Here is a 14,314-nt window from a genome sequence, read left to right on the forward strand (position 1 = left end):
CATCCCATTTCAAACATTTCAGATCTCCCCTCTCCCAATGCTTTCTTCGTAGTTGACTCACATGGACATTTAAACTATGGAAAGCTTATAGTCCACCAAAATACTTGGAGAGCACACCTTCTAGGTAGAAATGTGCCGTTGTTTCAATCTGTCAAGCCCATGCTGTTAGTTGGGCTCCTCATTGAGCTAAGTTCATTGAGATGTCTACTTTAAGCAGCAGCTCCATTTCTCCTGTCTTTGTTGCATTATTCAAAATTGCTTATGAGTGGCTGGGGGTTGTGAGTTTGTGTGAATGATATTGTGTAACTTGCCATGGTCCCTTTGGCGAAGCATCAGCAGAGCTTTTCTGAATGCCTTATTTTCACATCATTTTAACTCTTGCTAAACAAACCCATCCTTGAAGCATAAGCTTTGGAAGCTGGACATCATCTGTTCCACGAGCACCCATGATAGTTCCAAGTAAAGCTTTTTTTTTTTTTTTTTTTTTGGTTACCAAATTAAATCTGACAAATTGATTCTTCATTAACCCACGAGAGAAGTTGGTGGTAATTTCCTTGAATGAACATAGAGGCCTTTGAACTGGTAATATTTTTGTATCATAAATGTCCTCCTCATGCAATAATCTTTGCCTTCTAGAGAAGTTTTAGAGATCTGCATCGAAAATAATTTCCTCAGAAACAGAATATTTATAAATGATTGCTTTAGACAAAATAAATTGCCAATTGTGATAACAGAATAATTTTGAAGGAATATGGATCTTATGATCTTTCAGGATTAATATATAAAAGAAAAAATATCCTTTTTTTTTCAAACTGATCTTAAAACTTACCTGAGTAAGTTGGTGACTCATGCCAAAATGGACCGTTTTGCAGCTCCCAGCCCCTGCCTTCCTAATCCCCCCCACGCCCACCACAGGCACCTAATTTTTCATGTGTGCCATGGACCATTCAGCAGTCTGGTGAAGCCTGTGAGCCAGTCCTCAGAATAATGTTTTTGAATGTATAAAATACATGTGATTACAAAAGAAAAAACTATATGGTGATGCTGTTATTAAAATTTTGAACAAGTATCTGGTATAGTAATACCTATGCTTCTTTATTAATACATTTTTTTAAACCCAGAAGTGTATCTAATAACTACCATAAATCATTATAAAATAGTGATGAGCAAAATAAGTATGCAAGTAGAATTATGGTTTCATCTACAACTATAAAATGGGATATGACAATATCTGTGATTTCTTTTAGTAACAAAGTCACAAGTACTGCTAATACCATCATGGTTTGTTGCCATGGTTAATGACAAAGAGGTCATTTTTTTCCCATCCATGCTCACAGCCCCCCTAAATTCTGTCCACAGACCCCTTGGAGGTCCATGGACCCTGAATTAAGACACTCTGCATCTAATGACTCTTTTTGATTTATTTATTTGAGAGAGAGAAAAAAGGAGCAGGGGGAAGTGGGAGGGAGAAGCAGACTCCCTACTGAGCAGGGAGCCCAATGTGGGGCTCGATCCTGGGACTCTGGGATCATGACCTGAGTGAAGGCAGATGCTTAACCAACTGAGCCACCCAGGCGCCCTGTATCTAATGACTCTTGCCACTGCTCCCACTTTTATCCAGTCAGTAGAGATGTGAAGTGGGGTAATGGTCAGCTGCCAGCATACATCTGTGTGGGACCCTCAAAAGCAATGATGTCAGCAGAACCACACTCAAACCCCAGTGCTGTACCATGTCACTGCCAATGAGCCCAACGTCTGAACACTGTCACCTCAGAGGCGTCATTTTGTCAGTTCAGTGCTTTCACCAGCCAGGGAGCCTTTCTCTGGCAATGCTACCAAAAGCCAATTCATAGCAGAATGTATTCATTGTTCCCTATGATGTCATTCTCCAAGATCAGGAAATGTTCCGCAAATATCCTTTATGCTTATTTACCTAAACCTTGTATGCTTGGTCTGCGCTTTCCTCAGGATGACACGTTCTGTACATTCCCTTCCTCTAGGAAAAAAGTACTTCCATCTCTTTAAACAGACTTTGTGCCACAATTCCATGTGGATGTCTAAAACTGGATTTATCTTCATCTCAAAATGAATTTTTTCCCCTGACGTTCCTGACTTTTCTCCTCCTGACTTCTTAGGCGTGTCGCAGTAACTATGTATAAAAACTTCAGACCTTTCAGCTACCACACCCCTTCCTAAACTCCGCCCACTTTCATAACTCTCCAAGCCAGGGAGCTCCTGTGTTTACAGCTGCCCTCCAGTCTCCCTCTCTAATCCATTCTCATTTCCACGAGTTAGTTTACAACCTAACCTGAATCACCATTACTGTTGCCCCTGCTTCTCAACTAATACACACTGCTGCCAACTTGATTTTCCCGGAGTGCAACTCTGATGATAATCAGAAATCTTCAAAGGCTTCAATGGCTTCCCATTATCTATGGAACTAAAGACAGACCCTGCCATACAAGCCTCTGCACCTCATGGTCCAGACTCCCAATTCAGCACCTGTCTCACCCTATGCTACAAACTTGATAACTTTTTGTTCATGAAACAAGGAACAGATATTTTACCTCATTTATTTTTTGCCTTTCTCGTATTGTACTCTCCTTCTAGAATCTCCAGAAGATTCTCTTGTTGCAATCCTACCCTTCCTTCAAAGATCTCAAGCATCACCCATTTATGAAGACTTTCCTCATATGCTTCCACCATTCCCAACTGAATAGAAGAACCCCCTCCCCACTTTCAGCCTCTATAGCATTTTTCTTAGCATTTATCAGCCTGTACCCTTCATTATGATCCAGTATAATAGCCCCCACCTTATCTGCAAGGGACATGTTCCAAGACCCACGGTGGATGCCTGAGACCGTGGATAGTACCAAACCCTATATACACAGTTTTTTCCTATGCATACATACCCACGATGAAGACTGAGGTATAAATTAGACACAGTAAGAGATTAACAACAATAAATAATAATAAGATAGAACAGTTATAACGATATTCTGTAATAAAAGTTACGTGAATGTGGTCTCTCCCTCTCTCAAAGTACGTTATTGTACTTTACTTACCCTTCGCCTTCTTGCGATGATGTAAGATGATAAAATGACTATGGGATGAGGTGAAGTGAGGAGAATGACACAGGCATTGTGACGTAGCCTAGGATCCTCCTGACCTGTCAGAAGTAGGATCATCTGCTTTCATCCTATGGTTGACCACTGGTAACTGAAACCACAAAAAGCAAAGCCACAGCTAAGGGGGGACTACTGTGTGTTCATCTTACCAACTGCATTAGATTTTTTTTAAGTTTTTATTTCAACTCCAGCCGCATTAGATTTTTCATTCCTTAAAAATAAAGACTGCTTTAATGTCTCCCTTGTACCTCAGTAGTGTTTGGTACCCTGCTTTTTTTTTACAGTGGGTACTCAGTACATGTTTTCAGTTAAACTGAAATTATTTCTGTGCAAAAAACGAATTTGCAGGGTTGACCCGCCTTACACTTTTCATGTACCGCTGAAGGACAAGCAGGCATTCGCTAACGCTAATTTATTGATTAATTGGTAAATTTTAGTGATGCTGTGCTTGCACCTGGCCTTCACCCACATGGTCTCATGGACTAGAATGCTCCTTCTCCCCAGTCATTCCAACCATTGCGCTAAATCCTGCTGCGCCTTCAGGGCTCAGTCTGACTGTCACTTTCTCCAGGAAGTCTTCCTAACCCCAAGTCTGGCTTCAAGGTGTGCAACCTGTGCGTTCCCACAGAGCCCAACACTTTTATAAGGGTGCCACAGTTGGTGCCATACTTTGCTGTCACCATCTTGAAATTCTTAATAGTTTAAGATTTTTTTTATTTGAGAGAGAGAGAGAGAGCATGCATGAGCAAGAGGAGGGGCAGGGGGGAGGCAGAGGGAGAGAATCCCAAGCAGACTCCATGCTGACTGCAGAGCCCAATGCAGGGCTTGATCTCACAACCCTGAGATCATGACCTGAGTCGAAACCAGGGTTAGACGCTTAACCAGCTAAGCCACTCAGGTGCCGCTTCACAGTTTTTTAACAAGGGCCCATATTTTTACTTTGCACTTGACTCCTCAAATGGCATAAACACTGCGGCCTAACCCCTTCTCTCGTATACACCCCTCTCATCCCCTGTATTTTCCCAAACTTTGCAATCATCACTCAGAATCTTAATTTTCTATTTGCACTTATTCAATGTTTATTTACTTAATATTATTTAATTTAAACTGAATTAATATAAATTAAAATAATTTAATAAATTTCATATTTATTTAATTTTCTGTTTACTAGTCTGTATACCTCAGTAGACCCTAAACTCTGTCTAGGTAAAAAATGACTCAGCCTATTATTATATATTTAGTCAATATTTGCTGATTGGCTAAATGGGTGAATTAGTGAATTAATTAACGTATTTGTCTATCCATAGAAGTGGGGTAATGGAGGAATTAGTGAATTAATTAACGTATTTGTCTATCCATAGCCCTTTGGGCAGCCTGAACAGTGGAGGTCTTTGGCTTGCTGACTTCAGATGGCACCCTACAGACATAACAGAATTCTAGAACAGAAACTATTCTTGTTAGGAAACAGTATAAGACCGGCTCAAGAAAGAAAGGGGGCAAAGTAGTGACATGAAGGAAAAAATTTAAGCAACACCCAAATATTAATGAAGAAGGAACTAGAAAAAGGACTTATATTATAGTTCTGTTTTGAACACAAACATAGAGACCATGAAGATACCACTGGGATGCTCTTGGAGGAAGAAGATGTCTTAGTGATTAAGTAATGCCCTGCTTGCTTTTCCTGATGGTTTCTGGTAAGCCAGGACAAGGAGAGCATACCTAGATAACAGCCACTCACGAGAGGGGAACCATCTGTTGCAGTCTTTACCTGATCCCACATCATCCTCCTAACTATCTTAGTGATCCCTAAATTTCATTTCCTCATTCGTAGTTTGGGGGTTTGTAGGTGCACTGGAATTCCATTTCTGGCTTACAATTTCCATTCCATTAAGGCTAACTTAAAGTATAATCCAGAGTACCCTGAATTGTTAGATGCATGAGTCAGAAGTATAGCGAGTAGTTATTACTGATGTATACTAGGTTTTTTTCACTTGTAGACTCCTTTTCCTTGGAGACCTCTTCTATGTGAAATGATAATTACTTCCCTCTCAGTTTGACGAGATAGAGAAGTATCCCCAAAGGTCTTACAGAACCAACAACGTTACTGCCATTCTCATCTTTCAGCACTCATTCAGCAACACTGCAACAGCTCAAGGACAAACAGGGCTGACCCCTCTTCTGCTACACAGCCTTGGAGGAGTTATAAAATGTTCTTAATTCTCAGTTTTCATATCTGTAAAATGGGAATGATGATATGTCTACTCCATAAATTTGTGAGGATAACATGGATAATGCATATGAAAGTGCTTAGCACCATGTCCAGCTTATGGGAAACCCTCTGTGAATATTAGTAATGATTATCAGCATACAGAACATAAGCAATTATGAACTTCTGCTTGGATCTGTGTTGGAATAGATATAAAGAAATAAGGAATCATGATATTGGTAAGAGTCCACAAACTTCTCCTCCAAAAGGGTCAGTGAGTACATATTTTGGTCTTGTGTGCCATATTGTCTCTGCCACAGCTATTTAGTTCTGCAGCTGTAGCATGAAAGCAGCCACAGACAATACATAAGCAAATGGGTGTAGCTATGTGACAATAAAACTTTATTAACAAAAACAGGCTTTAGGGGCCAGGTTTGTTCCCTAGGCCATAATTTATCAATCCCTGGCTTTAGGTCCTTGGGAGCTCCCAGTCAAGTGCGGTAGAAAGACTTAGATGACGTGTCAAGGCAAGCCAAAGGAGGCAGAGATTAACTCCAATGCCATACAAAAGAATGTGGAAACTGATATTTTAGGGGAGATTACTGTGTGAGCTTCCCAGAGATATGTAAAAGTAAAAAGTATGTCCTAGAACTCAGGTATTTGTGGGGTTTTTTTATTTTTTAAGGTTTTATTTATTTATTTGAAAGAGAGAGTGCGCAAGTGGGGGTTTGGGGGGAGGAGCAGAGTGAGAGGGACAAGCAGACTCTGCACTGAGAATGGACCCCGATGGGCTCAATCCCACAACCCTAAGATCCTGAGATCACGACCTGAGCCGATACCAAGAGTCAGTCGCTTAACTGACTGAGCCACCCAGGCGCCCCTGTTTGTTTGTTTTTGTTTTTGTTTTTGTTTTTGTTTTAATCCTGCATTTCAGGATAAGTAACTTCAACTTAAAACACAGCCTTCTCTTTTTATTAGACCTTTTTTGGGGGAACTCAGCTCCCCCCCGCCCCCGGATCCTGAGAGTACCATAATTTGAGGAATAAAAATGTCTGTAGATTGATTGGTAGAAAATGCTGCTCCTCACTTCTGCTCCCTAGCACTGTGGTCTGAGTAGACAGAGCCGAGGGGTCATCTCTTTAGCAGTTTGCCAGGAAATGGAAAGTACATGAGGAGCAGAAGAAATCGTTCCCATCCTTCTCCATTCTTATTAATATTATAAAGGAATGACAAACAAGTATCCATGAGCAAAATTAGACTGTGAAAATGAGCCAGTGGCTTAGTGACAGCCACTGAGAACATTTGATGGGTCACCAGCACTGCCAAATGTGAAGTGGATTCTGCTTCTCTGAAAAGAGAACCGCTGTGGCACGTGCTCTCAGGGTAGGAAAGCAAGAACACCCTTTCGGGACCTTTCTCCCCTCTTGTGAAAGGATTTATGGGAAGTTCACACATTCTCAGATGCAGACGTTTAAATATGGTCTGCAACACACACGCAGCATTCTCTTCATCGATGACATTGTAAAGGGACTCCATGTGCATCATACATCGTATGTACACACACGCACACACACGCAAACACACACACACAGAGGGAGGGTGTGGGGGGGGTGGGCAGAGGGAGAGGGAGAGAGAGAATCTTAAGTGGGCTCCACGCCCAACGCAGAGCCCAGCGCAGGGCTGGATCTCACGACCCTGAGATCAAGACCTGAGCTGAAATCAAAAGTCGGACGATGAAGTGACCGAGCTACCCAGCCCTCCATATTATATTCTGATATTCAAAATGGCTAGTCCCTTCCAAGGCTTTTATGATTTAATCAGTGCCAATTCCAATGGGTCTGGTGCTTTAAACTATAGAAACAAGAAATGACGTCTGTCATGATAAGGCAAGGTTCTTATCAGATTTCTCTTTTTTGTTGTTGTTTTACAGTTTTCTCCTTGTCTTTGGTTGCTTGATTTTGTCAGTGTTTTCCACCATCCCTGAGCACACAAAATTGGCCTCAAGTTGCCTCTTGATTCTGGTAAGTGAAACATATGAGCAAAAATGTACATAAAGTTTGTGTAAGAACTGTCCTTAATATTTATGCTATGCGTTTTATCCCATGAGAAGTGCTGTCTAGGAAAGAAGAGAGTTACTGTAAAGTAGGAAGCTTGCAAAGATCATTGAAATATTGGTGCTCCATTTTAACGTTTAGTCAGTCCTCAGGAATATACAGATGTTCAGTGTTACTATTACATAGCAGTATCTTGTGTTATCGTTACGTCAAAAATAGAAGGCAGGGCTTGGAAGCAGTTTTGCTTATGTTTATCTACGGTAATAAACAAATTATAAGAAGAATCAATATCCATGAGGTCTCTCATAATATTGCTAAAAGTTACAGAATAGAGAGCATTTTCCAATAACTGCAATTTGGCAGGAGGTAAGTGTAATTAGCCGAGAACTATGAGAATATAGCACCTCATAAGAAAACAGAAGGCTCCTTCATGCTCTTTTCAACCAACAGACTACATTATGGGTTTTGCTGCTAATGCAGTTACCTACCTGGTAAGAAATTCTGCAGTTAGCTCTGTTTCCATTATGCTGTCAATCCTCAACCACACAGAATTGCTCAATTCATTTTAAAATGGAAAAAGACCCCAAGATATTTTAGTCTGAATTATTCTGGGCCTTTTAAGCTCTTTTACTTTCTATTACAACTAAACTATATCACTATATACCGAAATCACATCTGATTGAAAGTTCGGTTCATTTACATCCATTTTGATCCCTTCGCTTAGTGCAAAAATATCAGACTTGACAGTCTCAGAACTGTCTGAATGAACTACACATTGGAACAACTCACTTCTGTAAAACCTGGTGGACTACAGAGGAGGAGAGAGAAAAGGTATGGGGAAAGCTGGCTTCTGTGCCCTAATATAAAGAGATGTTGGTTAAATACAGCAATAAGCATTTAATATAAGAAAATTATTCTTACCTTGAAGGTGAAACTGAAAGATCTCAACTCCTATAACCTGAGCTGAGGGCAGCTGTTCTTCCTACCTATGCTTTCAGATGGCGAGTTTGTGCTTAAAGTTACTAAGACTTCATCAAGTCTCTGTCCTACATCAGGGAGAAATCATTTCTGAGCCTGGAACAAATCTATCCCAATTTGTTTCCATACAAATTGTGCTCAGCGGTATATTGTTAATGGTAAGGTTACTATTTTGAAACCCAACATAGAAAACAGACCAAAAAGCACACCGGGGATTTGTTTCATTTATGAGGTTTCCATTTGGGTAGCAAGTGGGCTTTTAGCTTCATGTACCCCTTTGGTAACAACAAATGATCTGAGCCCAAGGTCTAAGGCACAGCTGGCTTTTAGGTTCATATACAGAATTACAACTAGGAATTTTAGATTGAAAAAGTGAATCTGACTTTTAGACTCGGAAACATGAGAAACTGGGTCCACTGCAAGACCAATGATATATATTATGAATGAGTCAAGCATTAAGAATCCCATAAAAAGGAATTTTTCATGACCAAGTCAAGAATTCAAAATGTTAGGTTTCCATCCTTCAAATCTCCAAAATATAAATTTCTCCATTGCTAATGAGTTTCTAAATAGTCTAAATAGACATTACTAATGAGTTTCTAAATATGTTATTAAAAAGCCCAAGGCTGATTCGTATCTTGATTTTTGAAACTTTCTGAGCAGTGAACAATTCTTTACAGTTTAGTAACTAGGGTACATTTGAGTAGATAAAGTAGATGTTCTCACATATCCCTCAGTTGGGTTTTTTTGTTTTGCTTGCCGACTTCATTGAGATATAATCGACATATGACATTGTGTAAGTTTAAGGTGTATCATTTGATGATTTTATATACATATATATGCAAAATGATTGCCACAGTAAAGTTAGTTAACACAGTTACCGTTCTGTGTGTGTGTGTGCGGTGAGAATTCCTAAGATCTGCTCTCAGCAATTTTCAAGCGTACACTACGCAATTGCTAACTATAGTCACGATGCTGGACGTTAGAGCCTCAGAACTTACTTGTCTTACAACTGCGAGCTTGTGCTCTTGGACCACCATCACCCTTACCCCAGTCCCACCCCACCCCCCTCCCTGCTACCATCAGTCTACTCTGCTTCTATGCGTTCAGGGTTTTTTGTTTTTTAGATTTTACTTGTAAGTGAGACCATGCAGTGCTAGTCTTTCTCTATCTGACTTATTTCACTTAGCATAATGCCCTCAAGTTCCATCCATGTTGTCACAAATGGCAAGATGTCCTTCTTCTTATTGCTGAATTATAGTCCATTGTATGTATATATACAATGATTCTATTTTCTTCAGATATATACCGAGAAGTGAGATTGCTGGATCATATGGTAGTTCTATTTTTAATTTTTGGAGGAACCTCCATACTGTTTTCCACAGTGGCTGCACCAGTTTGCTTTCCCATCAACAGTGCCCAAGGGTTCCCTTTTCTCCGCACCCTGCCCAGCGTTTGTTACCTCTTGTCTTTTTTTATAGTAGCCATTCTAACAGGTGTGAGGTGATATCTCTTGTGGGTTTGATTTGCATTTCGCTGATGATCAGTGATGTTGAACACCTTTTCCTGTACCTTTTGGCCATTTTTGTCTCTTCTCTCCTCCCTGAGTCTTGAATGCCTTTGAATTTAGCAAAGTGGAAACCAGTGCCATTATGCAAACGAGGCCTTTGTTTTATGCAATACCATGTGATTACTGCAGAGCCACAGGCTCAGAAAGGTTGCCCTGCTTCCCTCGGAAGAGTGCTTGCTTACCCTCCTATTGTTGGGCTCTAGGGGTAAATGGTCAAGGTGTATGTTGTAAACCAAAGTGTATTCTTAAAACCTACCTAGACATATGCAGGCTGTGTTGCAGGTCGAAGATTCCCCTGATGTTATTCTTCTTCACAATGTTTCTCCGAAAAGTATGTTTTATTTAAAAGTCTCATGCTCTCCTGACTGAGCTAGCCAGGCAAATGCTAAAAAATTATTATGCTTTATGTGGACCAAAAAAAAAAAAAAAAAATTCAAGTCTAGGCTTTGTTTTTATTTTCTTATTTAGTAATTAATAAATTGGAAAACCATGCATATTTAATTCTTTTTCATGATTAGTTAACATAGTGTATCATAAAAGTTCAGTCAGCTGTAGAATATTGGAAAAACCCGAGAGATATCTAAATGGTTTAGGGAAGGCTATTTATTCTTCTAATGTGTATGTTTGAGACAGTTAATCTGATTTCAAAAGCTGTCTGTCTTCTGAATATCTAATCGAACAGAATTCAGAGACCACGATTCTGACAAGCAATGTTTTTAGTGAACATCTTATTATGAAGCAGATCTAAAAACTGCCATCCAAATAGTAATATGGCTTTTTAAATGTTGGCAAAAATTTTATAATAACGTCACTTTTGTACGCTTTTGGCCACAAATAGAACACCAGAAAAATAAATTTAGAGGAACCATATATAAATGATACATAACGATTGTATATTTTTTCGTAGCTCTGTCCCATGTGTTTTTGTTTTTAACATTTTAAAGGATGTCCCTATTCTCTAACTGTAATTCCATTCCTGTGCAAGTAAAAGGCACCCACACTTCTGACAGGGAGCGCAGAGCAGGCAAGCTGGCTCCTGGACAAACTTTCCAGGCCCCTCTGTGACACTCATACTTTGCACCTGGACCAGCATACAGGGGCAGGCCATTGCTTTGGACTTGGTCTTGCTCACCTCCTGGACTTCCCATGAAGTCTTCAGCTCTCCTTCCTCACCCCAAGGGAAGAGGCCTTGTCATTCTCATCTAGAATTGCACTCCCAGGGCTACTTACGTACTTGTAACTTACGGGCCTTGGTTACAAGCCAAATGGATGTGATGGGGTTTTGGAATATAGGTGAGGTTCAGTGGGGTAGAGTCCGGAGCCAAGGGCCAAGAAAGAATTCTTGAGACTTTGGTGCAAAATGGTGATTTCATTAAAGCACAGGGACAGGACCCGTGGGCAGAAAGAACTGCTGCTCGGGGGTTGTGGAGGGGTGGCTGATTATATACTTGGGAGCTGGGGGAGGTGAGGAAAAGGAAGGTTTCAAAAGGATTTTCATATGCTAAAGAAGACTCCCAGGATACCAGAGGCCTTGCCATTGTCAAGTTAAGGTGTGTTTTCCTTCTAGCAAGGCGTTAATGTCGAGATAGTTGGGAGCTTCCTGGAGGAACAGAACTCTGCCTGCTTCAAGTATCTGTCAATGAGCTGCAGGTTATAAGGGACATTTAATTGTATCTACATTTCTTTCCGGAAGCTAGGTTATTGATAGAAATGCTTTGTTCTTGTAAATCACTAGGACATTTGTAAACTGAGGGAGACTCATGCCCTGCAGTACTGAGATGTCTATAAGTTAACCATTGTTTTTCCTTTCCTTAGCTTTAGGGCACCAGGAGTGCCTGAGGAATGTCACACAGATCCCCTGGGGGGGGGGGTGCTGTGAAGTGTCAGTTTCTGCTCTATCCTCCGCTGGCCTTCTGCTCCCTCATCAGAGACACACAAATTCTGTGGGAATTTGCTCTTTTATTCTTCTCAGTTGTGTGGGCTGGGGCTTCATGCTGAACACCAGGTTCCCTTGTTTCTCTCCACAGAAACGGTGGAGGACACACTTGAGAATGGGATCTAGACCCTAGAGCTGGGTACGATGAGTTCAAATTCCTGCTTCTACCACTTTTTATATGCGTGCCTTTGGGAAATCACTGCTTTGTGTCTTCATTTTCCCGTCTGTTAAAAGCGGACAATAATACAGCCTACTTCATAAAGTTGTTGTGAGGATTAGCTAAATTCAAGTGCTTAGAACAGAGCTCAGCACAGGGGAAGTTGGCAAATAGTGTAATCACTGGTTCTTCATATACAATGAAGCCTAATAAGGACAGTGAACAGTGGAATATCTGAAAATGCTACATTTGAGAAAATATCACACTTTTCTAATAGCAAACAAGTATCTTTGCTAGAATTTTCTCACCACAAACACTGCTAATTATGGCAGCTTTTTTTTTATGGCAACTCTCTATACAAACACGTTCATCTAACTAAAAGTGACTCAGTGGCACACATTCAGCGAGAGGCATGTGTTCATAATAACCACTTATTTTTGGTGACTAATGAACAGATTCTTATTGTTGTAGTTCTCTGGTAAATGCATCTGATGAAAACGCTCATGGCTTTCTAAGTACTTCTCCCAGTGTCTGCATCGGCTGGGCGGAGTGCTGGGCAGGGATAACGAGGTCTGACAGAACTGCTTGCTCTGCCCTCACTCTGGGGATAAAATATATGAACTCCGGAATATAATACGAAGCTGTGTACCCAAATACCGAGGACAATTAAAAGCTGGTGTTGATTTCCTATGTGTTGTAAATTCTTCGAAACTGAAAGGGCGCTAGCATTATTTAAGTACTTTTCATTGATCAGACTCATGGATTTCTTATTAAGACAAAAACAAACCATAAGAAATGTTCGGTTTAAGTATTAGTCCTCTCATTTACCAAATGGCTAATTAAGTTGTGCAAGATCGTGCACTGGGTATGAGACCGAGCTAAGATTCCAGCCTAGGTCTGGCTGATGAAAAGCTTGGGCTGTCTTCACGGCATCAAGCAGCCCAAATTCTCCTGCTGATTAGTCGAGACTGACAAGTCCTACCAAAGTGCATCTGCCACTGCTCCATGAAGCAGTCACAAAGGTCCAAGGCTTCTTTTGGGCTCCATAGATGCGTGGTGATGCCTACAATCCTTTTACTTAGAATTAGTGAGTTTCTTTCTTTCATAGAAAGTATACTTACTAAGTTACCACAAATGGGTATATCAGTTGGGACCATTATAAGTTCTTTGTATCAGGAATTCTAAATATTATTTTATAAACAATCAAAAGCCTGATCTTTGGGGTAATAGTCAAGCATAAAGTTGTGCCTTCTATTCCCAGCTTCCATTGCTCAGGTGAGCAACATTAAGGGCTCTTTTATTTCCAGGTCAAACTATCGTGAGAAGTTTTGTTTTGGTTTGGTTTGATTTCGTTAGCCTGAGATTGTATGTTTTAGCATTTCATGTCCCACCTTCTTAGGAACAATGCTGTTTAGAATGCATTTCCTTTCTATTAAATAATCTGGCCAAGTATTCCTTTTAGGGCTTTCAATGTAGATTGTTCAACCCATTGAAAATAGATGACCTCTCCACTTAATGGAAGTGACATATGTTATATGTCACATTTTCATCAAAGGTGGTCATTTCTAAAATCTCCCATCCACAAGCAATAAAAGGAATGCCATTATCATCTTAGCAAGATAGAGAATGTCTCTGTATAGTCGCTTCTCTACCCTCCTGCTGTGTTAGAAAAGACTCCAAACCACAAATGGATTGTGCTAAGCGTCTGGTCAAATACTCAAACACATGGTCAAATATTCAGGTTTTCCCAAACATCTGGGTGTTTGGCACCTTCTAAACAGCATAGGCATATTTGCTAGTTTTGCTGGTTTTGCTTCATGTAGTAAAAAAAACATGGGTTTGCTGTTTCTTTGCACAATGACTCAGTTCCTGAAATGTGTACAAATCCAATTTAGATGGATCTAATTATATCTTAAATGCACTAGTGGAGCTTACTATTTAAAGAAAATCTGTAGTGAGTCCTTTTGTAAAGTGAACAGTCCCCTTGAAAAGCTAATAACTACATAATTAATCTGTGTTGCATGTTTGTTTTCTTTTTCTAAGATGGGTGCATGTGGGTTTGTTGTGTTTGGTTGGTTTTTTTCTTTTTTTTTTTTTTCATTGCTGTATGAACATCCCTTATTTCACATGGTATTGAAGAATTAGAGATGTGGCCATTTCCCACCTGTCAGTATTAGTAAAGGGGGGGGGGGGGGGCAACCAGCCACAAACACATCTACCAGTCCCTGAAAAGTAGAAAGGTTTGTGCATAGAATTAGATGGGTTTGATGTAGAAGATTACATTA

The 14,314-nt window shown here is 40.3% G+C and overlaps 1 protein-coding gene across 1 annotated transcript in view; it reads left to right on the forward strand.

The window, feature by feature from the left end:
* Positions 1–14,314, forward strand: part of KCNQ5 (potassium voltage-gated channel subfamily Q member 5) — a 489,866-nt gene that overhangs the window by 313,323 nt on the left and 162,229 nt on the right. The window contains exon 2 of the mRNA XM_040643667.1: positions 7,265–7,355. Within this exon, the coding sequence (XP_040499601.1) occupies positions 7,265–7,355 (91 nt within the window). The remainder of the gene's footprint in view (positions 1–7,264; positions 7,356–14,314) is intronic.

The sequence above is a fragment of the Ursus maritimus genome, unplaced genomic scaffold, assembly GCF_017311325.1.
Source record: "Ursus maritimus isolate PB19 unplaced genomic scaffold, ASM1731132v1 scaffold_29, whole genome shotgun sequence".
Lineage (NCBI taxonomy): Eukaryota > Metazoa > Chordata > Mammalia > Carnivora > Ursidae > Ursus > Ursus maritimus.